The sequence below is a fragment of the Ailuropoda melanoleuca genome, chromosome 8 (assembly GCF_002007445.2).
Source record: "Ailuropoda melanoleuca isolate Jingjing chromosome 8, ASM200744v2, whole genome shotgun sequence".
Taxonomy (NCBI): Eukaryota; Metazoa; Chordata; class Mammalia; order Carnivora; family Ursidae; genus Ailuropoda; species Ailuropoda melanoleuca.
Genome location: NC_048225.1, coordinates 19,316,471 through 19,341,117, shown reverse-complemented (window position 1 = coordinate 19,341,117; position 24,647 = coordinate 19,316,471). Strand labels below are relative to the sequence as shown.

The 24,647-nt window shown below is 39.1% G+C and overlaps 2 protein-coding genes across 2 annotated transcripts; both read right to left on the bottom strand.

The window, feature by feature from the left end:
* Positions 1-364: 364 nt before the first annotated feature.
* Positions 365-1,303, bottom strand: LOC100468877 (putative olfactory receptor 10D3). Its single transcript, XM_002928191.1, has one exon. It carries the CDS (start codon positions 1,301-1,303, stop codon positions 365-367), a length of 939 nt encoding a protein of 312 aa, XP_002928237.1.
* An 8,216-nt stretch (positions 1,304-9,519) lies between these two features.
* On the bottom strand, positions 9,520-10,458 carry LOC100472142 (putative olfactory receptor 10D4). The gene has a single exon (XM_019808976.1). It carries the CDS (start codon positions 10,456-10,458, stop codon positions 9,520-9,522), a length of 939 nt encoding a protein of 312 aa, XP_019664535.1.
* Between the last annotated feature and the right edge of the window lie 14,189 nt (positions 10,459-24,647).

The following is a 24,647-nucleotide window of genomic DNA, read 5'->3' as shown; positions in this document are numbered from 1 at the left end:
TTAGAGGAACATGAGCTGGGAAAGGTAGACAAAATGCTGCAGGGGCAAAGAACATCTTTCCTTTCTTCCTTCCTTCCCTGTAGAGGCTCTCCAGAAGAAAGGCAAAATAACAGCAACCCAGGTGGTTATTTTGGTTTTTTTTTTATAATAATATTTTTTTTATTATACCAGGTGGTTATTTTGAAGCTGAGGGAGCAGACTTAGGTAAAACAAGAAAATAAAATAGACAAAATGATAAAGTATTGTGATAGAGTGAGCCATGCCCTTCAGCGTGTGCTGAAAAGTCACGTTAGGATTCTAGAAGGATATTTTGCATGTGGGGCCAGAAAGAATTCCATGCCATCAACCCATCCGTCCACTCTTACTAACTCTCAGGAACATGGTTTGTCCTGTGCCAAATTATTTTCAGGGCTGTTTTAACTTCCTTATTCCTCAAGGTATAGATTAAAGGGTTCAGCATTGGTCCTACGAGATTCATCAGAATTTGAACCACAGTTCCCAGCATGGGATTGGGCGTGGGCTGCAGGTAAACAGTGATGATGGGCCCATATGCACAAAGGATGGCAATGAGGTGGGCACTGCAAGTGGAGAAGGCCCGGCGGCGGCCCTCTGTTGAACGAATATGCAAGATGGAGATGGTGATTCGAGTGTAGGATAAAAGGATTAGGAGAAAGCAGAGGAGAGATACCAGGCCAACGTTGGTGAAACTCACCCTCTGGGCTAAGGATGTGTCAGCACAGGCCAAAGGCAAGAGTGCTGGAATATCACAGAAGAAGTGATCCACTTCATTGGGACCACAGTATGGCAAAGTGAAGGTGAGCAAAGTCAAGATACTGGAATGGACACACCCTAACAGCCATGTGCCCACAGCCAGAGCCCCACAGATTCTAGGGCTCATGATGACTGGGTACCGCAGAGGGTAACAGATAGCAGTGAAGCGGTCATAGGCCATCACGGTATACAAGAAACATTCAATGCTGCCAAGGAAATGGACGAAGAAGAGCTGGGAGACACAGCTCTCATAGGAAATGAGTGGGCTCAGTCCCATGAGGTACAGCAGCATTTTAGGACACGTCACAGAAGAGAAACTCATGTCAAACACAGACAAGTTCACCAGGAAAAAATACATGGGTGTGTGAAGGCGAGAGGAAGAAAGAATAGCCACGAGGATGGACACATTCCCCAGCAAGGTGCAGGCATAGAACGGCAAGAACAAGACAAAAAGCATAGTTTCCAGCCCCTTTGTGTGTGGAATCCCCAGCAGGATGAATTCAGTCACCACCGAGCAGTTCTTCTTCTCCATGAGAGACAGTCCTAGGGGAGGAAAAGGAAGGAGAGGACATGGAAGAATGCCCTGGCGTGATGTCAGTGAACATACTGGGCAAATGAAATGTGTAATTGAAATGATAGCATTTTGGCTCAAAGTTAAGAAAAAATTGCTGATGACCCATATCACAGGGTATTTTAACTGGAATATAGTTGCCATAGAAAACGTAACGGTTGCTGTGCCAAATATTTTTGTTATACCGATTCTAAATGCAGACATTGCTTATTAAAACAATACTTCAAAAAAAAAAAAGCATCTTAGAACAAAGATTTTCAAAGGGAAGGACAGGGCCCACACAAATGTGTGCTCTTTCAGAGAGGAAAGATATCGGAAGCCTCAGAATCAACCAGGGCCTTTTTCATATGTTGAGATATGAACTACAATGTAAGAATCACTGTATTTGTGGACCACTACCTCTGACAACATCATATTTTCTGTCTCTGATTTTTCAGAAAGCCGTAAGTGTTCGACAATCAGTGCTTTACATTGGAAATGCTTATACAACATGATTTCAGTTCAGTTAACCTTCACAGTTAAGTTTTTGAGATAAATCTGTAGAAAAGAAAACATCCAAGCATTAAAAAGTCTAGGCAACTCTCCTAGAATGAGATTGCTAGAAATGGCAGAGCTAGGGATCTAATTTTTTTTCTCCTGACATCATCAGTCTTTCCAATGTAGGGCATCTGTGATGGACTGTGACATTACTAACCTTATCACATTTTGCTCCATGTTATTCATGCTTTCTTGGTGATGTCACCAGGCTCTGAGAATGTTCCTGCTCCTCGTTAGCAAGTAATGGAAAGCCAACCTGTCCCCCAGCCACCCGCACCACCACCACCACCACCACCACATACACCCTCAGATATAAAGTGTAGGGGAGTAAATACTTTTTGATGTGCACGGCTATATCCTCAGTGCAAAAAAACAGCGTCCAGCACAGAGTAGGTCCTCAATAAATGCTTGATGAATGAAGTAGTGAAATGGCTCACTCAATGACTGGCAAAATTGGATAACACTCAGTATTCTGTCTTGTATAAAGACTTATATGATACTGTCGGATATTAGTCTCCATACACATCCTTGTAAAGAAGCACGATCATACACTTGTTCCTGTTTGGCCCTGTTTTTCTGAATATTTAGAATTTCTCTGTTTATCTTCATGGCATCTGTACCCAGGAAGAAGTTCTGCACTGTCCTCTAAAAAGGGACTAGACTCAAGATAAGAGCCACACATAATCTATACTGCCCCCCCAAAATTCCTGGATGTTTATCAAGAGGAATCACACATTACAGAAAGAATTGGACCGAAGGTGTCCAGGTGAAGGCTCATTTGGAATATCCAGTCTTTTAATTATTTTGAATCAAGTCCAAATCCCTGGTTATATAGGACAATAATAAGAAAGGAGTTTTTGAGTTGGTTGGCCAACGTGATGAGTTGAAAGACAAACCAAGCAAATAATGTCCTATTCTTGTGGTTAGTAGTTCCATGCTCCTAGTCACCCTAGACTCTGAGACCCTTTATAAACCAAGGACTCCAAGTACTCCTCTGCACAAGACGTATGAAAAACAAAAAAGGAGCACAAAGAGATGAAGATGGCACTTATGTGACTTACAAGGAGGCAGTTTGATCCTTTCACTCTGTCTCTCTAGGATCTTCTGCCCAAATTTGCCTTTGACATCACATCATAAACGGGGTCAAGGATCTCCTCCCAAGGTCTGGAAAGACCTTTCTTGGTGAAATAAACTCAGGTTAAATGATATAAAGCTGAATGTACCTCTGTCTTCTGCAAAGATTTCTCCAAGACACTAATAGCTGTTGTTTTCTCTTATGTGGAAATTTAAATGCCATTGGAGGCCTTTGGGATCCCATTCCTGAGTGAATTCTGATTCAAGGGGATTGTTGAACAAAGGGAGTAATTAGAAGTAAGTAAATGATCTGGTTGAAACAGAATATGCTAATATTCTCCTTTGTGGCATGCCTATGGACATGAACAAGATAAAACCATATCTAATACTTTTATTTCTGTGGTTGATCTAGAGGAGTGAGATGAAGGCAGAGAGGTACAGCTCAATCTTAGGATATCTGTAGAAAGCATTTCTTCAGTTTCAGAGTATAGTATTAGGATGAGAAGCAACAACTATATATCCTAGGCTTTTAAATATCCAGTTTCAAATACCTTATCTCAAATTGTTCTCCATAGCTCTTCTCCTACTTTTCAGATGCTGTTTTCTAACATTTTGATTTGGAAATATAATTTCCATGATTAGACTCTCCAGCAAGCAGTTTTGTCAATAGGCAAAGTTGGCTTCCCTGAACTAGGACTTGTTCTCCACATGATTTTTCTAGAATTTTATTAGTGTATTTTTTAAATAATTTTTTATTATGTTATGTCAGTCACCATAAGGTACATCCTTAGTTTTTGACGTAGTGATCCATGATTCATTGTTTGCATATAACACCCAGTGCTCCATGCAATACGTGCCCTTCTCAATACCCATCACCGGCCTATCCCAATCCCCCACCCCCCTCCCCTCTGAAGCCCTCAGTTTGTTTCCCAGAGTCCAGTCTCTCATGGTTCATCCCCCCTTCTGTTTACCCCCCCTTCATTCTTCCCTTCCTTCTCCTATGGATCTCCCTGCTATTCCTTATGTTCCATAAATGAGTGAAACCATATGATAATTGTCTTTCTCTGCTTGACTTATTTCACTTAGCATAATCTCCTCCAGTCCCGTCCATGTTGCTGCAAATGTTGGGTAATCGTTCTTTCTGATGGCTGAGAATTGTATTAATGTATTAAACAATACATATTTATTAAGAATTTATATCAACTAAGCACAACATATGTTTGCTGAACCTGGAATTCCTTTTCTTTCTTTTTTTTTTAAAGATTTTATTTATTTATTTGACAGAGATAGAGACAGCCAGTGAGAGAGGGAACACAAGCAGGGGAGTGGGAGAGGAAGAAGCAAGGCTCATAGCGGAGGAGCCTGATGTGGGGCCCGATCCCAGAACGCCGGGATCACGCCCTGAGCCGAAGGCAGACGCTTAACCGCTGTGCCACCCAGGAGCCCCTGGAATTTCTTTTCTATGAAGGGTGTCAAGAACCTTGCCCCTTGAGACCAGATATTCGAAATGTGAGAATTGTTCATCTTTCATATACGAGAGGGTTATAATTTTCAAAGAACTAAAATAGATTAATTTATTAATTAATTAATGAAATAGAGAAAGCAAAAGGAAAAGGGATCAACAATGCTAAAATCTAGCTCTCTGAAAAGACTAAGAGATATATCTCTGTAAAGATGACTACTAGACAAAAGAGAAAGGGCACATATAAAAGTTAATTTCCAATAATTTGAAAACTGTGATAAACTGTTCCACATATGAGTGAAACCATATAATTATCGTCTTCCTCTGCTTGACTTATGGAACATGAGGAATAATGTGGAGGACCACAGTGGAAGGGAGGGAAAACTGAATGGGAAGAAATCACAGAGGGAGACAATACATGAGAGACTCTGGACTCCAGAAAACAAATTAAGGCTTACAGAAAGGAGGGGGATGAGAGGAGGGGGTAACAGGGTGATGGGTATTAAGGAGGGCATGTTCTGTGATGAGCCCTGGGTGTTATACACAACTAAGAAATCATTGAGCACTACATCAAACACTAATAATGTACTACATGTTGGCTAACTGAACATAAAAAAAAACTGTGATAAATTGGACAAAAACTTTTATTTTGATTTGCATTTCTTTCTTTTTCTTTATTATGTTAGTGACCACCCAGTACATCATTAGTGTTTGATGTAGTGTTCCATGATTCATTGTTTGCATATAACACCCAGTGTTCCATGCAATAGGTGCCCTCCTTAATACTCATCACCAGCCTAGCCCATCCCCCACCCCCTTCCCCACTAAAATCCTGAGTTTGTTTCCCAGGGTCCTTTTAAAGATACAACTTATCTGAGAAACAAACTGAGGGCTTCAGAGGGAAGGGGGGTGGGGGAATGGGATAGACTGGTGATGGGTAGTAAGGAGGGCACGTATTGCATGGTGCACAGGGTGTTATATGCAGCTAATGAATCATCGAACTTTACATCAAAAACCAGGGATGTACTGTATGGTGACTAACATAATATAATAAAAAAAATTATTATAATAAAAAAACAGACTCAAAAAAGAAACAGAAAATATGAATAGTCATATGTTTTAGTTTCTGTTGCATTACCAATTATTCCAAATCTTAGTGGCTTAAAATATCTGACATTTATTATCTCATGGTTTATTTGGGTCAGGAATCCAGACACAGCTTAACTGGGTGCCTCTGGCTCAGAGTCTGTCTTGAGGTTGCAAACTGTTGCCTGGGGCTATAGTGTCTTTGAAGGCTTGACTGCAGAAGGATTTGCTTCCCGCTTATTCACATGGCGATTGGTAGACCTGAGACCTGCCCATAAGACTGCCTTGCAACGTAACAGCTGGCTTCTCCCAAGGCAGTCAATCCTAAAGACAGCAAAATAAAGCAAGTACACCCAAGATTGAAGCCATAGTCTTTTATAATGTAATTTTGGAAGTGATATCCCATCACCTCTGCCACGTTGTATTCACTAAAACCAAGTCACTAAATCCAGAGACCTGATTGCACAAAAGCATGAATCCTAGAAGGTGGGCGTCATTGGAGCCCATATTACAGAGGCATTGCAGGACAGTACGGGAGGTTGAAAAATTAAAGAAATGATGCTGGGACAATTAATTGAATATTCATTTTTTTTAAGTAGAAGGGAACTGAATTCTCACCTCATCACAAACACAAGTCAACTCCAGGTGGATTTCACTTAAAAGTGAAAATCAAGACTGTGTGAAAGGAATCTATGCAAAGTCCCTCCTGCCCCACCCCACCACAGTTACTTACAGAAGACAAAACTCACAGTTGTTGGCACTTGGCTATAACTCTTTGTTTTTCTAGGTCATAGTACCCTATATTCTCAGAAAGTAGACTCCCAGCTACAGAACATATTCTTCTCTAGCCTGACCACAACCCGCATACCAGTCGAGCCCCAGACAGAGTCCAAGAAACCTGCCACCTCCTGCTCTACCTGGCCAAGAGTCCATGCCCTCCCCACACCATCACTTGGGCACAGCTGCACCTTCTCACATCCTTAAAAACCCTTTAAAAGGCCCAACCTAACAGAAACTCAGGGCCCACCTTTGTCTAGATGTCTGGCCCCTCCCCTCCCTAGGAGAGGAAATAAACTCTGTCCTGCTTCTTGCTCCACTCCTTGTGAAATTCTTTGCCACCATGTCACCCGCCACTCTGACACTATGAAAACATTAAAGACATAAATTAAGAATAATATGATTGCTAAACAAGACACAATCATCTCTGAAAGAGATTATAAAGGAAAAGTTTGATATATCATTCACATTAAATGAACACATTGATTTTATAAAAAAAAATGCCTTAAAGTTAATAGAGGAGCCACAGCTAGGAAAAGATATTTGTAGTGCATATTATCCATAAAAGACCAGTATCTAGGATACATACGGAACTACTGTGAATCAATTTTATAAAAGTCAAAATACTAAACAGGAAACTGAACTAAGAAAATAACCTAAATTTCCCAAAGCAGGAAACCCAAACTGTCATTAAACATAGGGAAGTTGCTCAACTTTATAGGTAACTGAGTAACTATGATTTCAGAATACAATGGCCACAATTTCACAACATCAGATTGGCAAGTATTACGAAGAACATCATTGCAAAGTGTGGACAATCATGAGATATGCTATGAATTCTCGTCCACTGAGGGTGTGGCTTTCATTCTTAGAATCACTTCAGAAAGCAGTTTGGCATTACCTAGCAGATTTGCTATTTGAAAATCCTCCAATTCAGCCATTCTGCTCCTGAATGCATCTTCTAGAGAAACTCTTTGACCTGTGCTCTAGACACATGCAAAAGAATGTTCGAAACAACAAATTAGAAGCCACCTACATGCCTTACAACAACAGAATGAATAAAGAAATAATAAAATGTAAAATTTCAGCCATATGTGTCAAAATCAGTGAATCTCAAAAACAAGTTTAAAAAGAATAAAGGCAATCACGTATGAATCTATTTAAACAAATTTCAAAACCAGAAAAAAAAACTGTATAATATGTTGTTTAGGGATGCATACATAGTGCTAAATCCATAAATAAAATAAAATAAAGGTATTTCCTTAACAAGAACACCTTGCTAATAACATGTGTGAGAATGAGGATAACAGAAGTACACAAAAGAAACCTCTAGATTATATTCTATTTTCTGTACTGGCTGAAAAATATGAGTATTCTTTAAATTTTATAATATTTTTAAAATATGAAAGATATTTCACAATAAAAATAATTTTTAAAACTGCAATAAATAAAAACATATTATTAAATTTGTTTTGGATACCAAAACAATATAAATAACAGATAAGATACATATATTGATTCCCAATCAATAAAGAATGCATCTGGTTAATTTCTTGATTATGGAAAACAACATATAATTTATTGATACATAATTTTTAACAGGTTGTATTATGTTATGTTTGGTTTATTCACCAAATATATTTTAAAATTTCATTATATTAGGGCATATAAATGGAAGAAAACAGCTTAGGGTAATTACAAACTTCCACCCAAGCCCAAAACAGCCATGATTCATGACAACCTTTTTTGAAAAGGTCAAAATCAGTAGTTGCTGTGATTATACCAAAGTATTCTGTAACTTTTGGCTCTGTCCTTTGGAATAAATATGTATTTTACATTTATCCAGAGAATTAGGAATGTCAACAGAAGAACCCCATTATACTAAGTCCTTTGAAAGTTTTGGGGGCTTGGCACCATGGAGATTTAGGGGGTTGCTTTTATGGGTAACTAGGAGAGAAGAAGTTACCTCAGTATAGCTAGAAAGAAGGCGATCTATCTATCTATCTCTCTGTCAAGCCAAGGCCAATTCTATTTGCTAGTACAACCCAAAGAGCCCAGTTCCTTAATAAGAACTAGTCAGGTTCCCAGAATAGACAGAAAATAATTAAAACAGACAGAAAATAATTAAAACATGCAGGTGGATGGTCCCTCCTAGAGAATGTCACCACAGCCCATCAGTTTGTTTCTCTGTGAAGAGAGGGGAGCACAAAACCCCATGATTTGTGGGATTATTCTCAGAGGGTCTGGTCCCACCACTTGAACGAGCCACAGCACTTCACGTCCATACACACACCACACATTATGTCCTTGAGCACCGAGCAGTCAGGCTACAGGCACCAGGAGCAGGTTCACTCTGTCTAGCACCCCGCTAAATAGATGCGATAATCCTATCTTGTGACAGATTCTGGTAGACTTGTCAAAATCATATTCCAAATTGCCTACTCTTGGTGTTTGATGGATGGAAAATTAATGCAGTGATTGATGCTAACAGGCAGAAGCTGAGAAATTTCAGAGGTCAATGGAGATTGCTTGTATGAGCAAGAATAGTGTTCATTTACCTTCGTGCCTAAGAAAGCTGGCCACGAGGACACAGGAGCAGCGGCATCAGCATGGATCACATCCAGATGGCCCTGCTGCCGTGAAGATTTCTCAGGTCTGCTTGAGGTGCTACAGAGTTTTCTCACAGTGGGGGTGTGCGTACCATGTCCCTTATCATCCACCCTTTCACCCTCTGTCCCTGATCAGTAATTCGCCTTGGGCCCTGGTGGTACCCAGCCCACATCAAATCCCACTCTTCAACCATTATCCATATAGCCTTGAAGAAAAGTGTTCTCAAATTCAACTAACCTCTGTGATAGAAGTCAGCAAACTGTGGCCTGTGGGGCGTATCTTTTTTGCTGCCTGATTGTATAAGTGAAGTTTTATTGGAACAAGACTCATCCATTTGTTGTTATGCTTTTCTATGGCACTTTTCATGCTACCATAGCAGAGTTCAATATTTGCAGTTTAGACAATATAGTCCTCAAGGCCTAAAATATATACTATCCGGACATTTAGAGAAAATGTTTATTGATCCCTGGTCTATTAGATGGGGATTATGTCACAGGTTTCTATCAGTTAGAATTGCTGTTCAGTTGTCTTCATGGCAGAAAGACTTACAACTGTCATGGATATATATTTTTTAAAATTAATTTAATACACAAATGGGAAGGAAAAAAAACTAGCTTTACCCATAAGGGGACTAGTGACCTTCTGAAACAATCTGGCCCCCAGCCAGTTTTTTCAGGGCTCCTTTGACATCTTTGTTTCTCAGAGTGTAGATTGTAGGGTTCAGCATAGGGGTGAATATGTTGCCAAAGATTTGCACTGGGGTTACCAGCACCTCACTCAAAGATGGCTGGGTATAAATGAGGGCACAGGGCCCGAAGAACAGTGTGACCACTGAGAGGTGGGAGACACAGGTGGACGCTGCCTTGCGCCTCCCCTCAGCAGAATGCATCTTTAGGATTGCAATGACAATACGGACGTAAGATGCAAGGATGAGGAGAAAACATGTCATGGGCGCAAGGCCAATGTTGGTGAAGCTCACTGTCTCTATGATGAAGGTGTTACCACAGGCCAATTTGACTACAGGGAAAATGTCACAAAAGAAATAGTCTACCTCGTTAGACCCACAGTATGGCAGTTGGAAGGTCAGTGTGGTGAGAATTGTGGCATGAAAAGAGCTAGTAAACCAGGTGCCGGCAGCCAGCAGGGCACACACCCGGCGATTCATGATGATGGTGTAACGCAGTGGGTGGCAGATGGCAGCAAATCGGTCATAAGCCATCACCGTGTAGAGCAGGCACTCGGTGCTGCCTAGGAAATGGTAAAAAAAGACCTGAGACAAGCAACCACCCAGAGAGATGACTCGGTTCCTCACCAGCAGGTTGGCCAACATCTTTGGGGTGCTCACAGAAGAGAAGCCGATGTCCAGAACAGAGAGGTTACAAAGAAAGAAATACATAGGAGTGTGGAGATGGGGATCAGATGTCACAACTACAAGGATAAGCAGATTTCCTAGTAGGGTGCAGAGGTAGAAGATGGAGAACACAGCAAAGAGCATGGTTTCTTGCCCCTCTGTGTGTGGGATGCCCAGCAGGATGAACTCTGTAACCGAAGTGTGATTCCTCATGGCCATGGAAGTTAGACTTTATCCTGGAAAGGAGGAAGAAAGACAAGAAGTTAACGACCCAAGGAATGAAATCGCACTGCTCACTACCAGTAGATTCATAAAGGGAAACATAATCATAGGCTCTATCAGTGAAAAGATAATGTTTATTGTTACTTGGGCTGAGGGGCAGCAAATGCCCCAGAAGGACGTATGGTCTCTGGGGTGAGGACACAATGCAGGTAACTTGACCAGTATATAGACAGGTATTATTTTATTATTATCAGATGGAGAAGAGAAAATGGCAAAAAGTATAGAAATTTTGAGAGCTGAGAAAGGACAAGAACAACAAAGGAAGACGAAGGATAAAATAAGAGAAAAGAGGAGGCAATGGATTAGGCACATCTATAGTTTACATAGAATTTTCATAACCATTTGCTCTGACACTTTAACAGAATCCCAGAAGTCAGGTGTAGTATCTCCATTTCATAGATGATGATGAAATGATGATTCAGGGAAGTTAAATAACTTGCTCAGGTTCTCAGATACAAATCATGACAGATTCAGGATTGGAACCCAAGGATTCTAAATGCATCAGGCAATAACTGGAAAAAGAGAAAAAAGAACTATGGAAATGCAAATATAAGAAAAATCAATATATTCTCTGAACTGAAAGGGCCTTAATGATAATTTAGCTCAATCACTGACTTTTTAATTTGGATGTCTCCATAAACATCCTTGCCAAGTGGTTCTTGAATTTCTCTCAGACCATTCTTATGTTAATTCTATCCTTTGGTCTATTATTGCTCAACAGTCCAGACAGCTATGCAACAAAGAATGTTATTGCATTCTTGTTATTGCAAGAACAATCAAAGCAACTTTGAGAACACTGTGACCTAAAATTGAACTTTCTCATTTGTAAAACTGTAAGGAAGATTTTCACCCTGGTTTCTTCTAAGTGCTGGAACCATAATTTTTTCTTGTTTTATTTTGTTTCTGCAAAATCACAGGTCCTTACATATAGAGTTTAAAGGTATCCAGTTGCACCATTTACACATCACCTGAGCTTTTTAAAGCATCTTTGTGGATTTTGACTCTGTCATCCGGTGTAGACTCTGTTCTTTTCAGGATGGCCTTCCTTTAATCATGCGGCCTCCTGGTATCCATCTTTAAGTACTTGTCCACTAGAAATACACACACACACAGAGATAGATAGATAGATACACACACACACATACTTTGAAGAAGTTGGTAAGAGAATCTGTCCAAAAAGGTAATAAATTCTCCTTGACTAAGAGTTGAAGACTCTTTTCCCGATCTCAGTGGAGAAGAGATCTAAATTACATGTAATGATTCTCTCAATTTAACTATATTTGTGGGTTCCATTTAATATTGTGCAAATGTACATACAGATTTTTTCGTATCCTATGGGTAAAGAAAGTCACTGCAAAGATAGAATATTTTGTAAGTTTCTAGAGAAGTTTGTCTTTTGTTTTTTGTTTTTGTTTTTTGCTCCAAAAGAGATTGAGAAAGAACAAATTCCATGACGTGAAAGCTTTTCCTCTAAGAGCAAGAACAAGGTAAGGATGCCCAGTGATACCACTTCTGGCCAGAGCAATTAGGCAAAAAACAAAACAAAACAAACAAAAACAGACAAAAAACAAAACAAAACAAATGAAAAGCAACAACAGCAGCAGCAGCAAAACATCCAAATTGGAAAAGAATAAGTCCAATTTTGTAGATTACATGATCTTCTATATAGAAAACCTAAAAGACTCCGTATACACGCACACAAATAGCCACCACAAGTGAATGGATGAAGAAAATGTTGTATATACATGCAACAGAATATTATCCTGCCTTAAAAAGGAAAAATTCTGTAACGTGACACGTGGTTAGACCTTGAGGATATTAGGCTATGTGAAATAAGCCATTCACAGAAGGACAAACACTGAATGATTCCACTTACATCAACTATCTAAAATAGTCAAATTTATAGAACCAAAGAGTGGAATGGTGGCTGCCAGGTGAGGATAGGGAAATGGGGATTTACTAATCAACAGGCATTATGTTTTGTTTAAGCAAGGTGAGTAAGTTATAGATACCTGCTGTACAGCATTGCACCCATAGTCAGTATTCTGTATATACAGCTGAAAATCTGTTAAAGGGGTAGATCTCATGAGAAGTGTTCTCACCACAGTACAAAAAATTTAGGGGAAAAAAGTATTTCTAAAAATGAAAACAAAAGGATCACATAAGGGCACCTGGGTGGCTCAGTTGGTTAAGCATCTGCCTTCCTCTCAGGTCATGATCCCAGTGTCCTGGGATAGAGCCCAGCATTGGGCTATATGAAGGAATAAAATCTTTGGATTAAATCAGTGATGCAAAATTATGAGCTTCATGTTTGAGATAAATGACTTTGATAACAGTGTATAGGGCTTTACAGGGGGAATAGGTTAGAGCTAGTAAGATAAGAATCTAAAGCAACCACCCAGGCAAGGGAAGAAAAAATGATAAATTCACATACACTTACAAAGTGAATTAATGTCTTACTAAATAATAGAAAGACTAGGGATGCCGGGGCAGGGGGGGGGGCTCAGTTGGTTAAACATCTATCTTTGGCTCAGGTCATGATCCCAGGGTCCTGGGATCAAGCCCCGTGTCCAGCTCCCTGCTCAGCAGGGAGCCTGCTTCTCCTTCCCCCCTCCCCACTGCCTCATGTGCTCTCTTTCTCAAAAACAAATAAATACAATCTTTAAAAAAAGATAGAAAGACTAGGTGGATGGTAGTGCTATTAAATGAGACATGGAATTAAGTGAATCATAGAATGAATATCAGATGATGTCTAGAAAGCAGTTGGATGCATGACTCTGAATCTAAAAAGCTCAGGGCTAGACGTGTAATGAAAAATGGAAGATTACTCCTTGAATGTATGAAGTGGAAGACTGCTGAAGAGAGAACACAAGATAGGACACAAGAAACAGGCTGGGAGCACCTGAAAAGTGTCTGGAGCTCTGAGGCCATTTTTCACTCCTTCCCCGCCCCCCCCCCGCCACTTCCCAGTTTATTCTGTGGCTCAGATACACTGTTAAAATCAGTGTATTTAAATAAACAAATGAAAATAACACTCATTCAGCACTCACTCTCAGCCAGAAAGGCATTACTCTAAGCCCTATATAGACATTAATGTACTTAATCCTCTTAACAACCATCTGCAGTGGATATTATTATTATTCCTGACTTATAGAAGAGTAAACCGAGTCATAGAAGGTTAAGTAATTTGTCAAATTACTTTATGATTAGCAGGCAGTAATTTCTGGAGTTAAATTGAGATCTTATGAGTTTTTGGGCTAAGTGTGAGTCACGTGATTATAGTCGGTCTATTTTAGGAGATGATTATTTCTAAGTTTTTTAGAGCTCAGTCCAGGTTCTATGTTGGAGAGGGGGGAAAAGCTTTATACAGTTGTGTGGCGTAAACTGCACAGGGTGGGTCAAGCACTTCACTGGACATAGAAAAGAGTGATAACTTCACGCACAATAAGTGAAGTGAATTCCGCAAAGTGACACATTAAGCAATGCTAGTCCTGTGAATGACTCTCCAGAAACAATACACTGTGAGTGTGTTAAGTTAGCGACTTCAAATGTCTTCTTCAGCAAGTACCGAAATGCATGAGAACAATTATGCTAAGGGATATTTAACAATCCAGGAGCCCAAATTTTAAGGGTCCAGTGGTTAATTCCATAGTACAATTCCTTAACTATAAGACGTCTTTATCATCATGAGACAAAGGAAGGCCATAGCGCAGGCTTATATATTGGAGCTCATGCAGAATAAATCTTAGATTATTCACTCTGGAAGAAAGCAAAAAGATGATCTCAGTTTGTGCTTCGACTATTACATGAAGAGGTGAAAATCGAGAACAAAGAGATTTGCCCAGTGTCGTAGACAAGATAGGCGTGATTCTGAATCAGTTATACCTAATCCCATGGCATCATTTCCAGCATTATTATGAAGATGGAGATACACACACACACACACACACACACACACACATTTTTCTGGGGAAATGTCCAATAGTATTCTTGTGTTCTTAAAAGAGTTCACAACCATCAAAATGGTAAAGAATCACTACTCAACCTAGAAGGATGATAACATGACATCTGTGATTGAGCAGGTTAATGTGAAGGTGAAATGAATACATTTTTGTTTACTTATTTTCCATAAAGAAATAGTGAAAACATTGTAACTCGTTCACTAAGAGCAAACGGTTAACAAAACAGAGTAAAAAAGAGATGTAACAGAAAGAGCAGAGAGGAGAGAGAGCAATAGGGAAAGATAAAATGAGAGAGAAAGCAAAATATGTAATAGAAATATAGGCTTGGGGAACCTGGTGGCTCAGTCAGTTAAGTGTCTGACTCTTGGTTTCAGCTCAGGTCATGATCTCAGGGTCATGAGATCAAACCCTGAGTTGAGCTCCATGCTCAGCAAGGAGTCAGCTTAGCGTTCTTTCCCCTTTCCCCTTTCTTCTCCCACCCCCTCTGCTCCTCCTCATGCACTCTCTCTCTATCTTTCTCTAAAATAAAATTTAAAAAGAGAAAGAAATATAGGCTTACACCCCACATGTAAACTGTGTTCTGGTCCAAGTCAAATGCAGGCTTATTCTCTTCTGTTTTTCTGAAACCACTTATAGATGCTTTTCTGGGTCACCTTATTGAGAAAGGATCCTAGAGACTGGCTTGGTCCTGGGGCCTTTAGACTTATCTTACGTTTCTATGTTTCTACCCTTGAGCTAGTGAGTGTCTATGAAATTAAACCCCCAATCAGAGGCTTAAATGGTTTCCCTGGAGTCTGTGTTGAGTCCCTAAGACTTAGAGGTGACATCATTTTCTCACTAATTAGGTTTGGAGAAACTAATAATTATGTATTATTTTAAAAATTATTATTATTTTAGAATAGAACATAACCAATTAATCCTTGTACACAGATGATGAAACTTCTTCCCAAGAATATTTTGGAAGAGCTATCAGATACCTTGGTGAACATTCCACTTATTATCTCTGAAAAGCAAAGAGATAGTGCTACTTAAAAGGTGTTTATTTCTGACACTTTAATAGAATTCTCAATGATTGTTTCTTCCCCAAACCAACGACCGGGTTCATGATTGCTCTATGAGAGCCAGAGCATAATATTTTGAGTTGTAAGGTCTGAGTTCAAGTTCCAGCCATGCAATGATTGATGTATGAGAATGAACAAGTTACTTAAACTGTCCGATGATCACCAAATTTCTTTATATGTAAAATTGAGATGATGATACCTCTCACATTATATATATGTGTGTGTGTATTAGTGTATCTATATATCATTATATATATCATATATATTTACATATAAATTAACAATTTCTTAAAGATTTATTTATTGTAGAGAGAGAGAGAGTGTGGGGGTTGGGTGGGGAGAGACAGAGGAAGAAAATTTCAAGCAGACTTCCTGCTGAGCACAGGGCCTGTTGGGGGGACTTGATCTCATGAGTCATGAGATCATTACCTGAGCCTAAACCAAGAGTCAGACACTCTACTGACTGAGCTACCTAGGCACCCTGCCCTCACATTATATTTTTATGAATTTCGAATGAGATACTGTGTGTGCAAAGCAGTTTTTGAAATGTAAATCTCTCTGTAAATATAAAGAACTAACACTACTTTGATTATTTTTCATTTAATAAGTACTATTAGAAATGGCTGGTATGATGTCTTGAAGAGATCTAGACTATTGGCATTTTTAATAACGGTTTTACTGAGATAGAATTCACATACCGTAAAATTCATCCTTTTAAAGTATACAATTCAATGATTTTTAGTAATTTAGAGAATTTTGCAATCAATACTGCAATCCATTTTAGAGCAATTCCGGCACTTCAGAAAGATCCCTTGTGTCCGTTTGTAGCCAGTGCTCGTGTTCTCATCCCTAGCTCCGTGAATCTACCAGTGTACTTTCTTAGTGTTCACGGACTTGTCTTTTCTGGACGGTTCATGTGTTATGTCTTCCTTTGTGACTGGCTTCTTTCATCTAGTGTAATGTTTCCAAGGTTCATCCACCTAACTGCACTTTGTTCATTTTTAGGACCAAATGATAGTCCGCCCTATGGATATACCACTTTTTGTTTATCAATTGCTGGGTACGTGGGTTGTTTCCACTTTCAATTATTATCAGTGATGCTGCTATGAAAATTTATGTACGAGCTTCTGGATGAACATATGTTTTCAGATCTCTTGAGGATATCGTGCAGGATCTAGATGGTATTTCAAGTTGACTTACAAACAGAAGGGGAAAAATATTCATGTTGACTTATACATTGCTTATGTGTTATATTATCTCAACTATAAAACTAGATATGAACTCTTGCTTACAACGTTTCTGCAGTGATAAAACAAATATGAACTAAATGTAAAAAAAAAAAAAAAAGCCCATAGAACCAATACAATTCTAATAGCATTCATTTGTTCTAATGGATTATGGGTGTTTTTTCCCCTGAAACTTGATTACTGATACTGAATTTAAAGAAAAACTTTAGATTTGTGAATCTTAAATGTTTTATTTGTCAGCTTGATTCTGTAACTCCAGGTATATTCAACCATCATTTGAATTATCCTTTTTACCCTTTGTTGTAATCTTACTTCTTTTTAAAATGACCTTTTAAAATTATCAATATATGATGTTTACTGGTTAATTAAATTTTAAAGTAACGATGACAATGAAATTTCAAAGGAAAGTCATCAATCCAAAGTAGTCTCTGTATTGGATGTCAGTGTGGAGGCTGCTGGGGAGCAAGATCGGCAAACCGCACACTGTCCCCCGCAAGCTGACAGGCCGCTGGGGCTCTGTGCTGGGGCCACCCCTGTCCCCAGAGGCACTGGCATTGTCTCAGCCCCTGTGCCCAAGAAGATCCTGATGATGGCCTGTATTTACGACCTCTATACCTTGGCCAGGGGCTGCCCTGCCACCCTGGGCAGCTTTGCCAAGGCCACTTTAGATGTCATTTTCAAGACCTACAGCTATCTCACCCCTGACCTTTCGAAAAAGACTGTGTCCCCCAAGTCTCCCTATCAGGAATTCACTGACCATCTTGTAAAGGCCCACACCAGAGTCTCTGGGCAGAGGACCCAGCCTCCAGCAATGGTCACCACATAGATTTATATAAACATACATACATGCATACATAAAGTGAATTGAAGCCTGTTAAGAAAAATCCATAACTGGAATGGGTCAATCCCAGCAGATGTGGAGACAGATATAGATGACAAATGCCACCACAGGACATTATGCATATCAGAGGAGACCAAGGGAAGGTGTATCAAAGTGGAGGAGTGAAACTTCCTCCCCACAAATGCTATAGTGTTAAGTAACTCCCAAAGTTTAGAATCTGTTTCGGGGAAATGAGGGATGAGGGCAGAAAGTTTAAAGTAGACTGGGTTTCATAAATTCCACATATGAGTGAAATCATATGGTATTTGTCTTTCTCTGACTGATATATTTCACTTAGCGTAATGCCCTCTAATTCTATCCACATCATTGCAAATGGGAATTTAAGAAACAAAACAGATGAACATAGGAGAAGGAAAGGAAAAATAAAATAAGATGAAAACAGACAGGGAGGCAAACCGTAAGAGACTCTTAACTACAGGGAACAAACTGAGGGTTCCTGGAGGGGAGGTGGGTGGGGGGATGGGGTAACTGGGTGATGGGCACTAAGGAGGACCCCTGATGGAATGAGCACTGGGTGTTGTATGCAACTGATGAATCACTAAACTCTACCTGAAACTAATAATATACTATATGTTAACTAAATTGAATTTAAATAAAAATGAAAGAAAGAAAGAAAGAAAGAAAGAAAGAAAGAAAGAAAGAAAAGAAAGAAAGAAAGAAAGAAAGAAAGAAAGAAAGAAAGAAAGAAAGAAAGAGAGAAAGAGAAAGAGGGAGAGAGGAAGAGAGGGAGGGGGAGGGAGGGAGGAAGGAAGGGAGAGAGAGAAAGAAAGAGAGAGAGGGAGGGAGGGAGGGAGACTGGTTGTGTAACTTGAATGTAATAACTTTGTAATTCAAATATAACAAATGTAACTTGAATGTCACCGACTTGAATAAAACTAGAATTTTTTCCCCAGCATTTGGTAGAAATGGGGGTTCAAGATAAAAATAAACTTAGTTATGGAAAAATAAAGGAAGTGACATTTTGCACATTCATATGCACAAAGGAAGTTTGATAGACCACTGGCAAAACTTGTCCAAAAACAAAGAGAAAGGACTGAGATTATTAAAATTATGACTGAAAAGGGAGAGGTCACGACCAGCACCATTGAAATTGCAAGGATTATTAGAAACTTTTATCAACAGCTATATGCCAAAAAACTAAACAATCTGGAAGAGATGGAGGCCTTCCTGGAAACCTATAAACTACCAAGACTGAAACAGGAAGAAATAGATTTCTTAAATAGGCCAATTAACTATGAAGAAATTGAGTCAGTGATAAACAACCTTCCAAATAATAAAACTCCAGGCCCAGACGGTTTTCCTGGGGAATTCTACCAAACATTCAAAGAAGAAATAATACCTATTCTCCTAAAGCTATTTCAAAAAATAGAAACAGAAGGAAAGCTACCAAACTCATTCTATGAGGCTAATATTACCTTGATCCCCAAACCAGGCAAAGACCCCCTCAAAAAGGAGAATTACAGACCGATTTCTCTAATGAATATGGATGCCAAAATCCTCAACAAGATCCTTGCTAATAGAATCCAACAGTACATTAAAAGGATTATCCATCATGACCAAGTGGGATTCATACCTGGGATGCAAGCATGGTTCAACACTCGCAAATCAATCAATGTGATACATCATATCAACAAGAAAAGACTCAAGAACCATATGATCCTCTCAATTGATGCAGAAAAAGCATTTGACAAAATACAGCATCCTTTCCTGATTAAAACCCTTCAGAGTGTAGGAATAGAGGGTACATTTCTCAATCTCATAAAAGCCATCTATGAAAAGCCTACTGCAAGCATTATTCTCAATGGGGAAAAGCTGGAAGCCTTTCCCTTAAGATCAGGAACACGACAAGGATGCCCACTCTCGCCACTATTATTCAACATAGTACTAGAAGTCCTTGCAACAGCAATCAGAAGACAAAAAGGGATCAAAGGTATCCAAATCGGCAAAGAAGAAGTCAAACTGTCTCTCTTTGCAGATGACATGATACTCTATATGGAAAACCCAAAGGAATCCACTCCCAAACTATTAGAAGTTATAGAACAATTCAGTAAGGTGGCAGGATACAAAATCAATGCCCAGAAATCAGTTGCATTTCTATACACGAATAACGAGACTGAAGAAAGAGAAATTAGGGAATCCATCCCATTTACAATAACACCAAAAACCATACGTTACCTTGGAATTAACTTAACCAGAGACGTAAAGGACCTATATCCTAGAAACTATAGATCACTTTTGAAAGATATTGAGGAAGACATAAAAAGATGGAAAAATATTCCATGCTCATGGATTGGAAGAATTAACATAGTTAAAATGTCCATACTACCCAGAGCAATCTACACTTTCAATGCTATCCCGATCAAAATACCGAGGACATTTTTCAAAGAACTGGAACAAATAGTCCTTAAATTTGTATGGAAACAGAAAAGGCCCAGAATCTCCAAGGAACTGTTGAAAAGGAAAAACAAAGCTGGGGGCATCACAATGCCGGATTTCGAGCTGTACTACAAAGCTGTGATCACAAAGACAGCATGGTACTGGCACAAAAACAGACACATCGACCAATGGAACAGAATAGAGAACCCAGAAATGGACCCTCGGCTCTTTGGGCAACTAATCTTTGATAAAGCAGGAAAAAACATCCGGTGGAAAAAAGACAGTCTCTTCAATAAATGGTGCTGGGAAAATTGGACAGCTACATGCAAAAGAATGAAACTTGACCACTCTCTCACACCATACACAAAAATAAACTCCAAATGGATGAAAGACCTCAATGTGAGACAGGAATCCATCAAAATTCTAGAGGAGAACATAGGCAACAACTTCTATGACATCGGCCAGAGCAACCTTTTTCACGACACATCGCCAAAGGCAAGAGAAATAAAAGATAAAATGAACTTATGGGACTTTATCAGGATAAAGAGCTTCTGCACAGCCAAGGAAACAGTCAAAAAAACTAAGAGACAGCCCACGGAATGGGAGAATATATTTGCAAAGGACACCACAGATAAAGGACTGGTATCCAAGATCTACAAAGAACTTCTCAAACTCAATACACGAGAAACAAATAAACAAATCATAAAATGGGCAGAAGATATGAACAGACACTTTTCCAATGAAGACATACAAATGGCTAACAGACACATGAAAAAATGTTCAAAATCATTAGCCATCAGGGAAATTCAAATCAAAACCACACTGAGATACCACCTTACGCCAGTTAGAATGGCAAAGATAGACAAGGCAAGAAACAACAATTGTTGGAGAGGATGTGGAGAAAGGGGATCCCTCCTACATTGTTGGTGGGAATGCAAGTTGGTACAGCCACTCTGGAAAACAGTGTGGAGGTCCCTTAAAAAGTTAAAAATTGAACTACCCTATGACCCAGCCATTGCACTACTGGGTGTTTACCCCAAAGATACAGACGTAGTAAAGAGAAGGGCCATATGCACCCCAATGTTCATAGCTGCATTGTCCACAATAGCCAAATCATGGAAGGAGCCGAGATGCCCTTCAACAGATGACTGGATTAAGAAGCTGTGGTCCATATATACAATGGAATATTACTCAGCTATCAGAAAGAACGAATTCTCAACATTTGCTGCAACATGGACGGCACTGGAGGAGATAATGCTAAGTGAAATAAGTCAAGCAGAGAAAGACAATTATCATATGATTTCTCTCATCTATGGAACATAAGAACTAGGAGGATCGGTAGGGGAAGAAAGGGATAAAGAAAAGGGGGGTAATCAGAAGGGGGAATGAAACATGAGAGACTATGGACTATGAGAAACAAACTGAAGACTTCAGAGGGGAGGGGGTGGGGGAATGGGATAGACTGGTGATGGGTAGTAAGGAGGGCACGTATTGCATGGTGCACTGGGTGTTATACGCAACTAATGAAGCATCAAACTTTACATCGGAATCTGGGGATGTACTGTATGGTGATTAACATAATATAATAAAATTAAATTAAAAAAAAAAGGAAGTTTGTAGCATATGAACTACAGTTTACCCTCCACATATCCTCTCAGTATGTTTGAAATCAGTATGTTTGAAATTGTGACTCCCCAGGAGACACCCAGTGACATCAGCTATATATATTTTATATATATATATATTTATATATATATTTATATTTATATTTATATTTATATCAAGTCAATCAAAGGCCTAAGAATATGATGGCTAAGAGGAGAATTACAAGGGAAGATAATAGCCCTAATTATGTTTAATGGACTTTGGAAATCGTCTGACCAGCCTGTTATTTTACTTGCAACATTTTCACTGACCTTAAAGCTTACACCTCATTTCACAGGGTTTAGCAAACCAGCTTTGGTCTGTTGCTGACTCACAGGGTCCTCTCTATAAGGTCTCCATGGAAACCAAAGGCTGAAAGGAGCACAGGGAAAGATAGTCTAATTAGTTTTAAGCCTGCTGTTTCTTTTTCCTTAGATTCTGACAATAGAGCCAATGCTTTTAGCGTGGCTTACGCCAAATGAATATAAATGTATTATATATTATATAACACTATGCCATAAACATTTTAAATACTGTAAAATACTATATTTAGCATAAAATAAAAATAATGTATAACATTGTTATATATGTATACACATATTGTATCTACATAAATCTGATATATAATAATAATTCACATTATTTTGTAATAAGATACTGCATTATAAATATATAATATTATATATTACTGATTTTTTTAGCTAAAGAAAAAAAATGACATTTTTCTTATTTTCTTAACATTTGTATGCCTTAGCCTTTCCTAAATTTTCCTCCAGTGGTTACCCCATGCCCAAATTTTTAAATCCTATCAGCCAATAAGACTCCATTTATATGTCATCTCTTCCTTTAGGCTCACCCTGATATTCCCAGATCAAATTTATCTCTCTCATTTGAACCTACTTCATATTTTTTTTTAAAGATTTTATTTATTTATTTGACAGAGACAGAGACAGCCAGCGAGAGAGGGAACACAAGCAGGGTGAGTGGGAGAGGAAGAAGCAGGCTCATAGCAGAGGAGCCTGATGTGGGGCTCGAACCCATAACGCCGGGATCACGCCCTGAGCCGAAGGCAGACGCCTAACCGCTGTGCCACCCAGGCGCCCCTCATATTTTAACTATATTTTTCTTGACAGGTAATATATAACTTGTTTTATAAGTTAATTACATAAAGACCTCTGTCTCGTTCACTTTTTATTCTCCATAGCACCGAGCTAAGTAACTTAATAGATTTTCAAAGAATGTTTGCTAAATTAATACTCACTTAATTAAAATGGGAGAAAACCTATTTAGGCTTCAGATCTATAGCTGGAGAACAGAACTCCCAATTTAGTACATTCATTTCCATTGCATCATTTAGCTACATAGGGCTCTTTCCTCATTTTGGGGGGAGGTATTTCTATCAGGGATCTCTGAGGTCCCTTCCAGCACAAAGGTTCTGTTTTATAATCATGATATAAATATAAAACATAATTGTGATGCATTTAGACTAGCTTTTCTTGTGGGGTCCAGTCTGAATTTTTCCTTTTAGTCCTACTTGACATTAGCTTCCAAGTAGATAAACTTAGGTCTGTAAATAATGAAACTGGCAGAAGACTGCAGTTCAGGCTACACAAGGATATCATTTACACGAGGATATCCAATTGAATGTTACAAATCCTGAAAGTCTTTCAACTGTGCTCTGGCCCATGCTGAACCACTGCAGGGGGTGGGGGGTAAAAGATGGGATCTGAGGTACAAGACATATGGGGCATACAGGGCCTATTCTCAGGGAATCAGCAATCTATGAGGTAGATGGGACAAATGCAAAGAACGTTGTAAAAACTTATTCTAAGGCAGATAAGATCTACAGATTTAAATCCTAGGTTATATTCCATTCCTTTAAGTGACTTAACTCTGAATAGCAGAGCATCTCATTTTGTTCTCACTCGTCCTGTGTCAGTTTATATATATTGTTTGGCCTCCCAGGGTCCTGTTGTTTCATCATATCTAAAATGAGATAATGACTTGATGTGATATTTAAGGTTTCATCCATCTCTATCCTCTTAAAGGAACGTAAGAATTCATCTCTTTAGTTTGATAATGATAGTTTGTTTACTGAAGGCCCTAAAAAGATTTTGATGATATTTAGTTAAAAACAACAGATTTCATTCAATCAGTATTTTATCAAATTTATTATTATTCCCATTGATTATGCTACGCATGTGTGCAGGTGTATGTTTCTTTATGTGTGTTTGGGTAATTAAATATTCCTTAGTGCCCATGGGGTGCCTGGGTGGCTCAGTCGGTGAAGCGTCTGCCTTTGGCTCAGGTCATGATCTCAGGGTCCTGGGATTGAGCCTAGCACTGGGCTCTCTGCTCGGTGGGCAGTCTGCTTCTTCCTCTCCTTCTGTCCCTCCACCTGCTTGTGTGCTGTCTCTCAAATAAATAAATAAAATCTTTTTAAAAAAATTCCTTAGTGCTCTAAAAATAACTAAGAATGTAAAGCACTCCTAAATCTTGGATTTCAAAATTGGCAGGGCGGTGACCTGAGCCATGAAAAACCTTCACAGCATGCACTGATGGAAGCAATCAAGTGTTAGTTCATTTAAGCCGTGAGAACTGTCATGCTTGCTAAATTGAGCCCCCTGCATCCGCTTGAAATTTACCCTGAGTCTCAAATTGCTTACTCTGGCCCTGCTGTTTAGTCTAACCACCTTGTTTAATTCAATTCTCCTTGTGCTGGGCAAAGCCGGCTCTGAGCCCTGAAAAGAGATTGACAGATTCCACTGATGCTTCTCTGAGCAAGAAGATTCCACACTTAGAATACGTAGCCATTTAAAACCTTCATGTTAAAAACTCCCTGTTTTCACTGTTCTGTGAAGACTATGTAACTGCATCCTAACTGGCAAGAGGCATTTTTATCACCAACTCTCACAAGGAAGATAATGTCATGCTC

Excerpts from the sequence above, each read along its gene's own strand:
- LOC100468877 (XM_002928191.1), bottom strand. The coding sequence starts at position 1,303 with ATGGAGAAGAAGAACTGCTCGGTGGTGACTGAATTCATCCTGCTGGGG.
- LOC100472142 (XM_019808976.1), bottom strand. The coding sequence starts at position 10,458 with ATGGCCATGAGGAATCACACTTCGGTTACAGAGTTCATCCTGCTGGGC.